The sequence below is a fragment of the Halichoerus grypus genome, chromosome 12, assembly GCF_964656455.1.
Source record: "Halichoerus grypus chromosome 12, mHalGry1.hap1.1, whole genome shotgun sequence".
Lineage (NCBI taxonomy): Eukaryota > Metazoa > Chordata > Mammalia > Carnivora > Phocidae > Halichoerus > Halichoerus grypus.
In genome coordinates this window covers 85,449,734-85,467,337 of record NC_135723.1, presented here as the reverse complement: position 1 = coordinate 85,467,337, position 17,604 = coordinate 85,449,734, and the positions used below count along the sequence as shown (strand labels likewise).

The window sequence follows — 17,604 nt, the reverse complement described above, 5'->3', positions numbered from 1 at the left end:
ATGATTATCAAAAATGGTTAAAAAATGTTTTTGCAGTCCTTTTTGTCCTTAGGAAATATCCCATTAGGGATATGTAGTCAAATTACTGTGTTTTAAAGTTATTCAAAATAATTTCTCTGTGTGCCACAAATTGGATACAAAATTAGGTTTTTTAAAAAAAATTAGGAATTGGATTTTAAAAAATTAGTATTTTCATAATTATGTAAAATATTTACGTGATTCCAAAGTCAAGTCTACAAAACAAGATAAACAAGTCTAGTTTCTATCACCATCCCTTCTACTTCATTCCTTTCCCCCTTTTATAGGTAACTATTATTTTGTGATGTTTATCCTTCCACTGTTTATTCTTTAATTCAAGCAAATATATACACATACATACACACATGTATATGTGTGTGTATATGTGTATCTGTATACAAATATATATTTATATCCATTCTTACATAAATTATATGTTTGCTTTTCTCCCTCTTGCTATGTACTTACAATGTATCCTAGAGATCAAGCCATATATGTAAAGATCCTAAATTCAATTTTTTAACTGCACAGAATTCCATTGTGTGAATGCACCAAACTTTTTCAACCAGTCCTCTATTAATGAACATTTGGGTTGTTTCCAGTCTTTGCAATTATAAATAGCTTCTGTCTTATGGTTTGGTATTATATTTATACATACTCAAGTCTTAAATATAAATGGATTTAAAAAAATAGATTTTTACTGTGTGGAACTCTACAAGATGAACCTAGACCACCTTATACCAAATATCAAGAACATTATCCAAGACTACTAGGGTCATGTCAAAAGAAGTCAGGAGCTAATGTGAAGAGACCAAATAGGGATAATTTAAGCATTAATAAGAATAATTAAACACGATGTATTGAAACACATTGAACAAGTTTCAATTAATGAGTTCAAATGATAATTGAAAACAACAACAACAATAAAAGCAAAACAACAAAACACCTATTTGACCACCATTGGCACCTGCCAGAAAATCAACTCAAAGAATAGTAAGATTAAAATATTACTATTTTGCAATTCTTTTAAAAAGATTTTTGTTTTATTTAAATTCAATTCTATTTTGCAATTCTTAATAAACCAATGATTCTAGATAACATAAAAGAAGAGAGTATTACACATTATGCCCCACCCCCCCCCATGGCAAAACACACCACTACCTATGAAGCAGTTTTGAAAAAAAGAAACAAAAACAAAAACCACAAAAAACAAAAAACGGAATCTGATAAAGCTTGCGGATGGTTGTAGGAAATGCACAGGATATAAGAGATGTTAAACTATACTATGGGGATGCAATGTGAAAAATCAAGTTCTATAGCTTGGTTTCTTCAACAAATAAGTTGCAAGGAAATATTAGAGTGGAAACCCATATATATTTAAAGAGATGTAGTAGACATATCAACCAATCTCAGTATGGGAACTTCATTTGGATCCTGCTTCAAACAAACTATGAAAATAAATTATAATATTTATGAAACAATTGGAAATTTGAACACTGAATACTTCATATTATTAAAATATTATTGTTAATTAGTTTAGATGTGATAGTGGTTATGTTTTTTTTTTAAGACCTTATCTTTTAAAGATCCAAATTGGAATATTTATGGTTAAGATGATACAATTTCTGGGGTGCCTGGGTGGCTCAGTCAGTTAAGCATTGGACTCTTGATTTCGGCTCAGGTCATGATATCAGAGTTGTGAGATCGAGCCCCACAGCAGTCTCCGCACTGGACATGGAGCCTGCTTAAAATTCTCTCTTTCCCCCTCCTTCTTTCTGTCCCCCCCCAAAAAAACAAAAACAGGGGTGCCTAGGTGGCTCATGGGTTGGGCATCTGACTCTTGATTTCGGCTCAGGGTCATGGTCTCCTCGCTCAGCCTCCAGAAGACTGCTTGAGATTCTCTTTCTCCCTCTGCCCCTCCCCCCACCCCTCCCCCCAAAATAAATAAATAAATCTTTAAAAAAACAAAGACAAATACAAACAAAAAAGACGATATAATTTCTGATATTTGCTTTAAAATAAAATGAGTAGGGAAGAGAAAGAGGGTATTGATGGGTTGATGAGTACATGGGACTCATTATGCTTTCTACTTTTGTTTATATTTTAAATTTTCTATAATAAAGCATTAATATGCATTTATATATAATGGGTATTTTGGGAGGTGTGTGGATAAACATCCATTATAAAGAAATACAACAAAATATTAATGGTGGTTACCTCTGCATGATAGGATTTTTTTTTTTTTTAAAGATTTTATTTATTTATTTGACAGAGAGAGACACAGCGAGAGAAGGAACACAAGCAGGGGGAGTGGGAGAGGGAGAAGCAGGCTTCCCGCTGAGCAGGGAGCCCGATGCGGGGCTCGATCCCAGGACCCTGGGATCATGACCTGAGCCGAAGGCAGACGCTTAACGACTGAGCCACCCAGGCGCCCCTGCACGATAGGATTATGGGGGTTTTGGTGATTTATATTTTTTTGTTTTTATTCTACTGTATATACTGTAATTTTTATACTGCACATATATTCTTTATAATCAGGAAAAAGCTATTTAAAAAGAAAAATCTTTTGTTTAACAATACCATTTTCACAGTTCAACTAGAATTCACTGCTGACAGTGAATAAAATAACTTTGTATATTTTAAATATAACTGGGCAAAGCAAATTATTTAATATTTAAATATATTTAGTTTTGAGTGGCTACAGATAATAGTTCATGAAAATATAACTCTAAGTTTTGAGGTTTGGAAATTCTGTCATTTGGTATAATACGATAATCTTAAATTTATGGCTTAGGAATAAACAGCTCATTTTTTTTTTCCTCCTCCTTACATAACACAAAAACAACTGATCCAGTTTGGCACCAACTTTCTCCTCCAAAGTCACCTTTGTCTGAAATCTAGCACCTCAGGTTTCAGTCAAATACCTTCTAGATGAGAAAAGGTTTCTTAACAAAATTTTCTTGTAATTTTACTACAGTGTTCATTCCTGGCAGCTTCGGAGAATCCTTTTTTCATAGGTAAGTGAGTGGGAGGAATGCTTCTTCCTCCTACTTTCTAGTGAAGGAGAGAGAGCAAGAGAGAAATCTAGTGATGCAGAGAGAGCAATCAGTTGAAATCACTCCTTTCGTATCGCTGAAATAAATGTAGGACCATGATGTAGATGCAATTAAAGAAAAAGATAGTTAATGGGTAATTTTAGCATATTAAAAGTTAATATGGTGTACTGCAAGGTTTGCCATTCGATTAGGAGGAAATTAGTTCTTTGAGATCAGTAAAATTGTTTCAAACCAACTTATAAAAACAAGCATGTTTTGTAATTACATATGGACATCTAATAATTATATCATCTGAATGACCTATAATCAGATAAGTAACCCTTCATTTATTCTGAAATAAAGATATCTAGTATTCCTTCTTCTTTTGGTTCACATGTAATTTTCTCCTAAAGAAACCACAGTTAGCTTCTTTCTGAAATATATATACATATATATATATATTTTTTAAGATTTTATTTATTTATTTGACAGAGACACAGCGAGAGAGGGAACACAAGCAGTGGGAGTGGGAGAGGGAGAAGCAGGCTTCCCGCTGAGCAGGGAGCCCGATGCGGGGCTCGATCCCAGGACCCTGGGATCATGACCTGAGCCGAAGGCAGACGCTTAACGACTGAGCCACCCAGGCACCCCCTTTCCGAAATATATTAACAGAATATCATTAGAGTAACATTTTGTTCTAAATGTAGACTTTAAAGCAAAGTCATTGGTAGATGTGGTTATTCATTTGGAAGTGAAATTTTCTGATTTAACAAATGGCTAGGGGCAGATAATGTCGATTTGGGTCCATTTGTCCATTTGAGGTTCCATGGATGATTATATGCTTCACATAAATTCAATCTACAATTGCAACTATGTGCCCCGTTTTGTGCTAAGTATTTTCATATATAATCTCAATTATTTACTACAATAACCTTGTGAAATAGTTATTTTGGAGAGAGGTTAAGTTTCTTGCCCAAAGTCACACAGTTATCAAGCTCATTACAAATCCTGTGTTACCACTTTTAATTAAGAACACTGGTGATTGAGAGCATTTGCAGCACTCCTTGGTGCCTAGTCTGGAGCCTTGTACTAGAAAGTACGTCAAGTCCGTTCAAAGGATGATATTCATCTGTCTCATTGTAAAAACAGGGTTCTCTGCCTCCCTCACACAATGGAAGATGTGCAAGAGGTGCAGCATTCTTCATATTAGAGCAAAGATGGAGCCAGTTGAGATGGAGAGTCTCTCATGGAGAAACCGACTAAAAAGCATCAAGGAGAAGAGAGGGGGCGATCTGTTCTTCACAGCGGCCAAGCCAAGCTAGCTTTCTGCCTTGATCTTTTAACAAACTTTAGTTAAAGTTCAGACACCTTTAAGCCTGGGAACCAACAGCTTTTGATTTGGTGACCAGGAAACTAAAGGTCAACCTGAGAAAATTGATTCTTGACATATTTCCAACAAAGGTCACTTGTTTTATCCCAGTGGACTCAAAGTTAAGAATTAAAAACCTCAACGTTGGTAAATTATATGTTTGAAATACTGGGAGTTCTAATTAGACATCCATCCCAAATGCTAGTAGAGCCCACTCTATTTGTTTACTCATAACTTTATGAAAAACTGTTTGTTTGGGATGTGGTTTCTAAAAGCAATTTACGTCCTTCAGGCTTAGTTAAAAATGGAATGTGTGAGAAAAGAATTTTCCAACTTTTACTGACTCGGTGATGCAAAGGAAAATATGTTTATAAGAATTTGTCTGCTTGGTAACTCAAAATTAATTGATTTACAAAACTTGAGATTTCAAGTTTAAATGCTAAATTCAATTATAAATTTCAAGCATTATTTTTTCAGAGCATACCCTTGTTCTAGCTACTAATACTACAGAATCATTCTGATGGACATGAACTGGGCATCAAATTATTAACTATCCCTCTAAAGTTGTATTAGAAGTTACTACTAAGAGTATTTTATTTGTGGAGACATAAATGCAGGTTACACAATACCTTGTAAGTTGCCTTGAACGAAAGGATCTTAAAAATAAATAGGAACAACAAAAATAAAACATGACTAACCCTCCTGCCATCATCAAAACAAATGTTTCCAAGGACCTGAAGCCAAGAAAATAGAAATCCATAAACACAAAGGCCAAGATAATCGGTGAATCTACCAGGTCTCCATAAAGGACAAAACAAAACACTAAAAACCAGACAAAACCCCAAATCCCATCTGCTTTGAAGGAATGAATGCTGAAGAACATTGACCCTTTCTGCCCCTCCGCCTACCACAGAAATCCCAGCCTACAGCTAATTTTAAAATTATCAAATCTCCAAAAATTATGGGAGATGGATGTCTTAAAAAATGCAGTCGATTCAATTGCATGGGTCATATCCACATTAGCTAAAGTAGTAATTATTGAGGGAAGGGTAATCTACTTCATTCATTTTAATAACCAATTCTTTCTCAGATTTGCCACAGAGCCAACTCAACTTAATTATTAAAGCACAATAATATTGGATTGAACTATTTTTCAATCCAAGAATTTTTATTATAGAGAAAAGGCTTGGACAATTTAAGCAATTATGTGCTTCATTTCTCCTTTTCTGTAACTCCATTCTTGCTTATTTATAAGGTATTGAATTTAACTTGCTTCATTCTTAATGTTTTACATCCTGTCATCTTCTTTTAAAAAATTTAAACTCGATTTTAAAAAGGCTGCAGGCTAAGTGTTGGTGGCTAGTTCCTATGAGTAACAAATCATAGTCCCTAGAGCTCAGAGTGCTGACCTGAAGGACAGCAAGCCAAATTTTGGCCGCCCTGAAAAACTCTGTGTACACAACTAATGCATATTCTAGATTTTACCCCTCTGCTCCCAAAACACTTCCTTGGATGCCCAACTTATACGACCTCTCCTTATATCCAGGCACACACCACTTCTTTTCATTGGGATGCAATATCGCTAAAGGGCAAGGTCACTTGAAAGAAAGCTGAACTTGGACTCAGACTCCAGGTGAGTTCCAGCTCTTTAGGGAACCAGTTAAAGGTAATTTAGCTCAGTGGGTAAGTGTGTGTGCCTGCTAAAGCCAGAACGCAGAGATGCAAATCCTCGTTTTCCACTTTCTAGCTATGTGACTCTAGGCAAGTCATTTAAATCTTGTGCCCGGTTTTCCCATTTATAAAATTATGGTGATATCAATAAGAGCCTCAGAGAGTAGTCATGAGGATTAAATGTCTTAATAGGACCGGGGCACCTGGGTGGCTCAGTTGGTTAAGCATCCCACTCTTGGTTTTGGCTCAGGTCGTGATCTCAGTGTCCTGAGATGAGCCCCACGTCAGGCTCTGCGCTCAGCCTGGAGTCTGCTTCAGATTCTCTCTCTCTCTCTGCACCCCGCACTCTCTCTCTAAAATAAATAAATCAATCTTTTTTTTTTTTTAAGATTTTATTTATTTATTTAACAGAGAAAGAGATAGCGAGAGCAGGAATACAAGCAGAGGGAGTGGGAGAGGGAGAAGCAGGCTTCCGGCCAAGCAGAGAGCCCGATGTGGGGCTCAATCCCAGGACCTAGGATCATGACCTGAGCCAAAGGCAGAAACTTAATGACTGAGCCACCCAGGTGCCCCTAAATAAATCTTTTTAAAAAAATGTCTTAATAGGGCTTAAAACAGAGCCTCAGGTATCCTAAGCATGCACTAAATGCCAGCAATTCTTACCAGCTGCCTGACCTTGGGGGAACTCACCTAACCTCTATGAAACTTTATTTCATCTTCTGTACAAAAAGGGATCATGGACCTCACGTGGTCTTTATGAAGACCAAATAAACTCATATTAGTATGTTGCAGTCATTTTAAAAATGTAATCAAGTATCAGGCAACTCTTTCAACCAAGTAGAAGTAGTTCTGCGCTTCTGTAATACTTGAAAAACACACATACACACACATTCCTGCGACAGCACTTGTCACATGGCATTGTCAGAATTTGCTTACCTGTCCATCTCCCCCACTAACAGTACATCCTCTGATTCACCTCTGGACCCTCAGCATGTTGGTCACACCTAGCACAGGACAGGCACTCAATAAATATTTGTTGAAATGAATATTGTCCAAACTGAGCAGGAATTCTCAAGGCCTTGGCTAGAAATGATGGATTACCACTTTTTGCCAAGTGTCCTTGGTAGACCACCCAGAAATTCTCTTGTTTTTCCTCTGGCACAATACATTGAGATTTTGTCATTTTGAATGCAGCCAATCTGGTGTGGTTACATTCACGTATTCTTTTTGTTTTAAAAAAATTATTATTGAGCACCTATTATGTGCCAGGTCCTATGCTGGGCTCCATATGGTACACCACAAGTGGCAAACGCCCAGGCGAATTTAGTCCCTGCATACTATATTGAAAGAAACTATTTACTAGAGAATCATTTACTGCTGGAGATAATAAGCTCCCTGGTTTGATTACTTCATTAGAGTGACAGAACGTCAGGGTGGGAAGGAATGGTTTTCTAGAAGTGGGAGTCCTTTATAGAATAATAATTAAGGTCAGAGATGTGACTGCTTAAGTTCAAATCCTTGCTCTCCTTTGTACAAGGTGTAAGACCTTGGGCAAGTTGCTTAAGCCCTCTGAGCTTCACTCTTCTCATCTGTAAGATGGAACTAGTACGATTGATATGAGTATTAAGCATAACAATCCACATTAATCACGTACGATGATGCCTGCCCTATAGTAGGCACTCTGTATGTGTTTGTTATTGTGATGAACCTGATCCCTCACCCCAGTGTTTGAACTTCCATCACAGATATATCCAGCAAATGGGGCAGGAATGCCTGAATTCTGCTTGAATACCATCAGGGGCAGGGAACTTACTACTAACAGTTATCTACTTGATTGGTGGGCAAGGCTAATTGTTGGGCTGAAATATACATGCTTACATCTTCCACTCAGGGGTCCTCCATCTGTCATTTGGGACTACTCAGAAGAAATCTCATCTCTTCTCTGCAGGATAGCCCCTCTAACTTTGGAAGGTAGCTACATATGCTAGCTATCATCCTCATCCTCACACACCCACACACAATCTTAAATTTTTTAATCATTTTTATATGACACTATTTACCAGATCCCTCATCCTTTTTTACTCTCCTTGAATAATCTTTGTTTATCAATGTCCTTCTTACAGGTTGAAGGATTTATAACACAGAACAAATGTGGCCTGATCACAAGTGAGTACTAGAGAACGACTTCCCAACTTGAACACTATATTTCTATTAATATAGCAAAAAAATTGATTTTTTTTTTGAGGTACATCACACTGTGTTGACTCATCATCTACTAACAATCTACAGGAGACTCTAAGTCTTCCTACGTGAGCAATTGTAAGACATCTCACCCCCAATCTATACTTGTACAACTGAATTTTGGATCTTTGAGGACTTTACACTTGTCCCTATTAAACTTTATATTGTTAGGTGTGATTCATTCTTACATTTTGTTGGGATTCAGTCGGGGGGCAGGGGGAGATCCTGGCTGTCTCATCCAGCTCATTTGTGATTCTTTCCAGTTGGTGTGTGATCAATTTATCACACCATCAATGTTATTATATTAATCATCAATAAAAGTGTTAAGGGGGATGGGGCTGCAAACCAGACCTGCATTAGATCCCTAGAGACCTAGGTGTGCATCAGCCTCTTAAGAAATTTTTTTAAAAGACATCACTCATTCAATCAACAAATATTTATTGAGTGTCTACCATGCATCAGTTACTATTCCATGTGCTGGGTATATAGTGCTGAGTAAAACAAAATCCCTACCCTCGGCAAGCCTACATTCTAGTAGAGGAGATAGATAATAAATTTTAAAAAATAAATAATACTAAGGTCTTTCAATGAAAAGCTAAAGCAGATACGGGGCTAAGGAAGGTTGACAGTGGGATGGAATGGGAGTTGGTCCATAGACAACATGGCTAATGCAGAATTGTTTTTGAAGTTTAATTGCAGTGCTCATGTCCTACATTCTTAGTGTGCATCTGGACCAAAAGGTGTCCCGAAGTGGGCAGCAAGTTGATTTTGCAAAGCCCACTTTCCTCTATGTGGAATCACATTAAGAAAAAATTGGTAGAACAATAGGAAGAATGTAAATAGTCATGAAACAAACAAACAAAAATATTTGAAAGGACATAATTCCTCAAGAGACTTCACAACATTTCTTCATATGCATAGAATATTCAAACACTGTGAGGCCATCAAGACTAGAACGGAAGCCAGTCACACCTCTTGACGAAAACTCCAGAGAGGAGAATCGAAGAATTGAAAAACAGAGAAGCTAACACTTACCTTATTCCAATCCCCATCTTCTCAAGTATGGAGTGGGTTATGAATCCAGTAATTTATGAAAAGTCAGGAGGATGGAATGCTTGGGTGATCCCAAAACATGGCTCAGAGAATCTGGATACTGAATTCTGGAAAAGAAGTCCACCAGGGACAGATGTGAAATCTACCTCTATTAACTGCTATCTGCTCATTATTCTAATGTTGATAAATTCTTCTAAAGAGTTCTAGATAAATTTCAATTCCCTTTGATATTAGAGGGACTTGATAAGTCCCAGATAATTGCATATTCTGATTCAAAATTTATAGTCTCACAATGATACTTTTAACATTTATATTCCCTCATTCATTGAGCATTTATTTTGTACCAATTACTGTGTTGGTACTAGGAATACCAAGGTGAGTAGGATAAATATGCTCCCTGTTTCCGGGGGCTTTAGAGTAGAGCTTATAGTAGAAGGCAAGCTAGAAATAAGAAAGGAAGCTCTGATAAAGAAGTGTATCAAGAGCTCTAGGAGGATCACCTAATCCAGACTTTGGGAGAATTGCAAGTTAGAGACTTGTACATGGGGACTTACAAGGTATGAAGGAGTTAGTTTAAAAAAAGAAATGGGGCATGGTGCCTGGGTGGCTCGGTCAGTTAAGCATCTGCCTTAGGCTTGGGTCATGACCCCAGGGTCCTGGGATTGAGCCCCATGTCGGGCTCCCTGCTCGGTGGGGAGCCCGTTTCTCCCTCTCCCTCTGCCCTTCCCCTCAACCACTTATGCACTCTCTCTCTCTCTCTCAAATAAATAAATAAAATCTTAAAAAAAAAAAAGAAATGGGGCAAGTCTGTTTTAGGTGGAGGGTATGGCAGATGCACATTTTGGAGGTAACAGAAATGACTGTGCATGCTGAGCATCTGAGCACTGAAAATTAGTTCAGCATAGCTGGGACAGAGCGGTCAGAGATGAGATCGGAAAGGTAAGTGGGACCAAATTATTCAGAACCTTACAAGCTCTGTCATAGAGGAGGTGGAGTCTACTAAAATGTGTAATCGCTTGAACGTTAGAGTTTTGAAAGAGAAAAGTCAAGACTGCTGCTCAGATGTTTGGCTTGACCACCTGGGTGGACAGTGATGTCAGTCACCAGGACAGCAAAATAGAAACACAAACGAGAGGAGCTGTGGAGAAGGGGCAAGTTCAGACCAGGTCATGTTTGGTGTGTGACACCTGGAGAACACGGGCAGGGTAGCAGCAGGTAGTCTGATCTAGAAGTCTGAGGATACAGGTTTAGGGATCATCAGCACATGACAGGCAACAATAGAATCCACAATGATGAACGAGATACCCTGAGTGAGCATTGGGGAAGAGAAAAGGCCTACGAGAGCCCAAGAGGAAAACCGACCTTAAAGGATGGGCAGATAAAGTTTCCTTAAAAAAAAGAGGAAGAAGGTGCAATCAGAGGGAGACGAGGGAAACAAGAATGTGAGGTATCACAGAGGACAAAGGAAAAGCACGTTTCAACAAGTAGGTTGTGGTCAACAAAGGCAAATGCTGTCAAGAGATCAAGAAAAAGGCTGAGAAGCAGTCACGGGGTGAGCGCCAAGGAGATACTTGAGCAGCTGGGCAAGAGCAGCTGGTGGAGGCAGAAGCCAGGTCACATGAATCGAGGAACAAAGACAGCCAGTGAACAATGTCTACACAACTCTTTCAAAAAGTTTGACTCAAAAATGGAAGATTTAATCCCTCAATTTTCTTCCCAAAGGGAAGGAAAGAGGGCCACCACGAAGGCTTCCTCACCACCTATAGTCACCTGTAGCTCAGCTGATTACCTAGCAGCACTCTTGCTTGCAGGTGTGGCCTGTGCATGGGCCTGTGGTTCCACCACCAGTACTGGACATGGCTAACACCGTAGAGTAAACCAAACCTGCCTTCTCTGCTCTGCACCCAGCTCCTCCTCTGCACCCGATCCTTCTCGAGGCCTCAAAGACCCACACGGTCTTCCTCGACACCAGGCCCACTGTGGTGCATGATGTAACCTGGCCTCTCTGAGCAGCCCACCATAGGTAAAAATCTGGTCAGGTACAGTTGTCACATGATCATTACCATTCACTTATTGCCAGAGCTTATGTATTGGGACCAGTTAGAAGGAGAGGAGAGAAATTTGGTCACCTTGGAGTCTGGAGCAGGCAGCTGGCCCCACAGCTGGCCAGACTGCTATCCAAGCGGGGGGCCTCTCTGAGAACAAAATCCAGAAGCCAAAATACATGGGTCAGGTGGAAAACAGATGACTACCACTGTCAATAATGCTGAAGGTTGGTCCTAGGGAGTGAAGGTGAGCCAATACATAATGGATGAACACTGTAAGGGGTTTGGACATGAGGGGAGGAGCGGGAGGGCCATCCAAGAGCAAGGACCAAGAATTGGAAATGGGCTGAAGCTCTCACGCGCACACAGAGGCCAGGCACAGTTATGCTGGACAGTGAGTCCGTCCCACTGGATCTGTTATCCCAAATCTTCCCAGTGTGTTCTCTCAGGACTTCATGACTTGAACTGAAGTTCCCAACATGCACAACAAGTCCCCCAATCTTATTTCCACAACCCCTCTCCTGCCATCATAACGCTGGATTGCAAGAGGAAGCCAGATAAGCTCTGGCCTGGGTGGTGTGAATGGGGAACAACTTGAAAAGGTTGTAGTGAATAGCCATCCCTGAGCGTAAGAACCAGGAGTGGAAACAGAGGCCTGACAAGGTATTCATGCAGGCCCGAAATCGATAACAAAACTAGCTCCGTGGCTTGATTAGTTGAAAAAATGTTGCCAAATTGTAATCGTTCCAGGATGTCCATATTCTCAAAAACGCTCACGATGACTGAATAGAAAGCCTTCACTGTCTTCAGTTTGTGATTATAGCACGGAGAGGTGATAAAAACAGTGATGAACATCACAGACAAATACACTATTTGTGCCTTGTGCACAGACAGGCTACACTGAGTTTTCAGCTAAAGATTTTTTTTTTTTTCATTTCACTTCAGTCAATAATCATTTACCCACCGGATATTGCTTTAAAGCCAAGTTTTCATCTAATTCTCATTTAACAAGATTGAAAAGGAAAAACTAAATAATAATACCTCATTTGTGTATAGTGCATGTCTTTCAGGGAAGACATCATAACCCATTTTATACTATCTAATTTACAGTAACAACACTTTTATAATGTAAATACTAGTAAGGGCTATTATCATTTTATAATATGCATGAAAGAAACCAAGGCATGTTGGGATAAAATGACAATTCAATGTAACATGTAGCTTCCATTTTAGAGATATAACAGCTCGTTTATTTTTTCCTTCCTTCCTTCCTTCCTCCCTTCCTTCCTTCCTTCCTTCCTTCCTTCCTTCCTTCCTTCTTTACAATGAAGCCCTGCTTTAGATAAACATGTTTATTAAAGTGTACCTTGCCCTTACACTTTAAGATGAAAAATATCTTGCTTAAAAGAAATAACCAACACCAAAATGTTCATGTGTCCTACAGATGAAATCTCTCTCTCAAATCTAGATCAAAAAGAATCAATTTCACTACACAACTCTGCTTTCAATCAGCACAGTTCTCACCAACTTGTGCTAGACATATTGCTAGTCGATTGTAATATCTCTTCTTCATACACATTATGTTGTAATGATCTTGTCATCTCAGCTGGATTTCAAAAGTACCCTTACCTGCACAAATTGTGCATGTATGTAAAGTCACTGGCACTTTTATGCTTTTATTAGCTTCCTTTTGGAGGATAACATTTTTTTCTGATCTTCTCATGTATTCATTCACTCATTCATTCACTAATGCCCTCAAGCATTCATACATCCATTCAAAACAGTGAGTGTGTGCTCAAAATGTACAAGCACTATTCTAGATGCAAAGAATAAAAATAGGAAGAAGACCAAATCACTGACTTCAGGAAACTCACAGACCAGTGAGGGTAAATAGCCAGAGGAGTAAACAACTGTAGTTCAGTGCGGTAGATGTGGAGAAGGAATGACACATGAAAATGGTTTGGGGAGCATAGAAAGGGGATTGGTGTGTGTCTGAGAGGATGAGGAAGGCCTCCTAGAGAAGGTGCTCCTAGATCTTAGCATGTCAGGAAAAAGGGATTGGGGTATTTCACATAGAGGGCACAGCATGGGCAAAGGCACAGATAGGCAAATAAGAGCACCCTATGCATTTGGGGAACTATGGGAAACAGGAGGTTCTTCAAATATTCTATGCCAGATTCTATTTCACAGTCCAAGCCCTGGACTTCACCATAGACAATTCTGTAAAGGGAAATATATGGTCCCTAGGTTATTTGTCCTCAGTCATATAAGTAAAAACACATTCTACATGGGATCTACACCAAAGTGCCTTTTAAGACTCTGACCACTTGAGGAATGTCACAAAATCAAAGCTTGAGTCTATATTCTCCATATTTCATTACTATCATACTCCAGGGGGTGGCAGGTAAGAACAGCCTACCTCTTCCTCAAATATAGGTGATCACTTAGGCCATCTCCATTATTATTTCAGTATAAAAATTTTATATAGAAGTATTTCCAAAAACAGCATTTTCAATGCACTATGTTGGATGGATCAGGTTTTTCCTGCTCACCTCTTTCTAATCATTCAGACGTCGCATAGCCCAGCCTCCAAAGGAATGAGAGCTGGCCTTACAGACTTCTTATAGCAACTCCACACACTAGCAAGAGGTGTTTGGAAAGAGTCTCTGAATATGCTACACATAAGTACCTTCAGGGACTGCTCTTCCCTGAAGCCTCTGAGAAGTCCTGCACGAAGGTCTTTGTGAACTGGGTCAGCAGTTGATAAAATGGGATCACTACAGAACTCACATGGAACCTTCCCTAGAATAACTCCACTGCTTGGTTAATCTTACTCTGAATTCCCTTGTCACTTAAGAAAAGCTTTGCATCATGCAATTGCATCCTTGTTTCTATTTGGAAATTTTTCAGAGACTCTGAGAGTTCAAAATAACTCATCTATTTTGGTTCCTGACCAATTATGGAATTCTCTCTAAGACATCATTTCTTCATTCATCCAATACTTTACCCATTCAACAAACATCTACCTCCTCATTTCTATCTCTTGAAGCCAGTTCAGTCAGCCCTTTGTTCCCCATTACTCCACTGAAAACACACATGAGAAGATCACAATGACTTCTAGGTTGTCCAATCTAAGGGTCAATTGTCCATCCTCACCTTACTGTCCTCTCAGCAGCTTCTTGGCACAGATGATCACTCCCTTCTTGTTGAAACATTTTCTTTACTTGACTTCCATCACATCACACTGACTTTCCTCCTACCTCATCGTGTATTCCGTCTCATTCACTTTTGCTGGGTCCTTCCTGATTTCTGAATGCTGGAAGTTCCCTTGGGCTTACTTCTCTACAATTACCCATCCAGTCCATTCTTTCTTTTATTTATTTATTTTTAAAAGATTTTATTTTTAAGTCATCTCCACACCCAACATGGGGCTTGAACTCACAACCCGAAGATCAAGAGTCACATCCTCTACCAAGTGAGACAGCCAGGCACCCCCTGTCTGTTGCTTTAAATACCATATATCTAGCCCTAATGTCTTACTTGGAAACTAAAAGGGATTTTTTTTTTTCTAGAGATGCTGAAGTTTGGGTTGGGCACTGAAGGAGGAGATGGGTTGGCCAAGGGGAGAGGAGTGGCATTTTCCCAATGGGAATAGGAAGAAAAAGGGTACAAAGTTGTGAAAAGGCAAACTGTATTCAGAAAAAAGAGGAAAGTCTGGTGTGAGCTGAAAATGACTATGGTGGGTTGTAGCCTTATCAAGAAGAAGCTTGATTTAGGTAAGGAATTTGGACTTTATACTGAAGATAGTAAGTAATTACCAGAGGCTCTTAAATAGGAGAGAGGTGTGATCATTCACGTTAAAAAAATAAATAAACCTTTAGTTGGCAAGATGAAGGCTGTGTTAGAATAAGGGGAGACTGGAGCCTAGAAAGCCAATTAGAAGGCCCCTGTAATAGTCTAAGGAAGGGATTAAGGTCTGAATCACCATAGCAGCAGTGGGATGAAAAGCAGTGACAAATCCAAGGGAGATTTAGAAGTTGTATTGAGGACATGGCTATTGATTAGATAGGAGTTTGGGAGCAGGGGAGAGAGGCCACAGCTAAAGTGTAATGACATTAACTAAGCTAAAGGGGGGAAGGAGAGCACATGTGGTGGGGATGATGAGTAGCATATTAAGTTTGCAGTGATACCAGTGGTGAATGAGACAGGTCTGCAGATCAGGAAAGAGGTTTGGACTGAGTGTGTAGGTTCAGAAGGCAGTGTCCAACGGTAGCTAAATCCTCAGAACGGATGGGATATCCTGGGGAGAGAAAACACGGAGAAGCTGAAAGAGAAAGTGTGCAGGCAAGTTGTCATGGGAGGAGGAGCCAGGGGAGGAGGCTGAGGAGGAACAGAAAGGTAGCGTGAGATTGGGTCAGTGGAGGTCTGTAAGTAAAGGGAGAAGAGCCCTTCCAGGAGGAAATGACCAGCAGTTCTCCCTGGGGTAGGATGAGTGAGAGGATTATGTTTGGTGATTAGATCTGATGAGCACATATTCTAGAGAGTTAGAAGTCAGGCTGGAATGGATGCAGTGAAGACTCCTCTTTGAAGTTTGGCTGGGAGGGAAGCAGGGAATGGCTGGGAAAAAGGTGGAGTGGGGCAAGGTGTAGGAATTTCTTTTTATGGGAATGGGAGTCTTTATTACAACAGGTTGCCAGCTAGCTTCTGCTCACGTGTTACTACCCTACAAGGCAAACTCGTTGAGTTTTTGAGCAGCAATCGAACATTCAAATCAGTTCAACACATATATGCAGACTGCCTGTTATGTCTAAAGCAGTGTGCTTGGCATTTTAGTGCCTAAAAAGATATGCAAGACATGGTCATGTTTTGATTTTTCATTAACTGGCCCAAATCTACCTCCTTCCAGTGACAGCTCCCTGTCCTCTGGAGTCACACACAATATAAGAAGAATTCCTTCCATATAGCTGCCCTTCAGCTAATTGAGGGTGGTTTTCAGCTGCCTCCTGGGTCTTCTTATTGAACTTTTGTGAAATAATCCCATCTTTACGTATGTATACTTGCATAGGGGTATGTATATATTTTATTACCAACTGGCTGCTCTCCTCTGGACATCCATTGCTGTCTGTCCTTTTAAAATGTGGCACTCAGAATTAATCTCAATTTTCCTTATCTGGTATAAACAGTGTACAAACCAGTTGGAACATTCTTGCCCCTTTCCAGGATGTGGTTTTTCTGTTAATGCCATCTGAGACTGTAGGAATGTTCTGACAGTCCCACTACTCACTCATGGTACTTCACAGTCAACCCAAGTCCTGAGATCCTTTGCACCTGAAATGTTAATAAAATAGGTCTCCCAATTCTTATTTATACAATTGACTTTTTAAAACCAATTGCAGAAGTTTATTTTTTCCCACTAAATATTGTATTTGTACATTTGGTTTTTATTAGCCAATAGTAAAAAGAGCAAGGGCTTAGGAGTCAAGCAGATGTAGATTGGAATTCTGGTTTTGCTAGGTAGCTCAGTGACCTTGGTCATGTCATGATCTCTCTGTCTCAACTTATCAGTGAAACAGGGATAATCATAACTACATTGCAAAGTGGTTCTGTGGCTTCGTGGAGGGTAGAACAGTCCAATATATCATAAGGACTAAATAAATGTTGGTTTTCTTGCCTTCTTTCTCTTCCATTTTCTCAGCTTTGTATTCTCAGCAGAAGTATGCCTTTTAAGTTTTAACCCAAGATTAATAAATCTTCCTTTTAAAAGAAAAAAAATAAATTGAGCAGAATACGAGCCAAGGGCCAGAAGAATACTTTAGTATAACAGTGAAGCATAAGGGCTCTGAAACCAGACTTTCTATGACTGAATTCCAGCTCCACTACTTACTTGTCATCTAATCAGAAGCAAATTCATGAGCCATCCCGAGCCTTGGTTTACTCATCTGTAAAATGGGGATGATAGCAGTGCTTGTGTTTCTGGGTGTTAGAGAAGATGAACTGAGATAATAGATGGAAAGTACTTTTGCATAGAACCTTGCACATATTAAGTAGTAGAGTTATTATTACCACTTAGAAACCTCCAGGCAAATAATGTGTTAAATATTTAAAACTTTGAAATGAAATGACTATGTTATATGGTTTGTATATGTTAGGGTTTTTGATACATGATGCCAAA

General features: G+C 39.2%; 1 protein-coding gene across 3 annotated transcripts in view; it reads right to left on the bottom strand.

Annotated features, from left to right (window-relative positions):
• MKLN1 (muskelin 1) overlaps positions 1–17,604 on the bottom strand; it is a 312,186-nt gene that overhangs the window by 279,606 nt on the left and 14,976 nt on the right. For 2 of the 3 annotated variants that reach the window (XM_036078087.2, XM_078059570.1), the window contains one exon: positions 9,370–9,494. In XM_036078087.2, coding sequence (XP_035933980.1) covers positions 9,370–9,386 — 17 coding nt within the window. In that variant the 5' untranslated portion in view covers positions 9,387–9,494. Of the gene's footprint in view, positions 1–7,029; positions 7,098–9,369; positions 9,495–17,604 lie in introns of those variants that run through there. The other variant, XM_078059572.1, reaches the window with a different exon arrangement.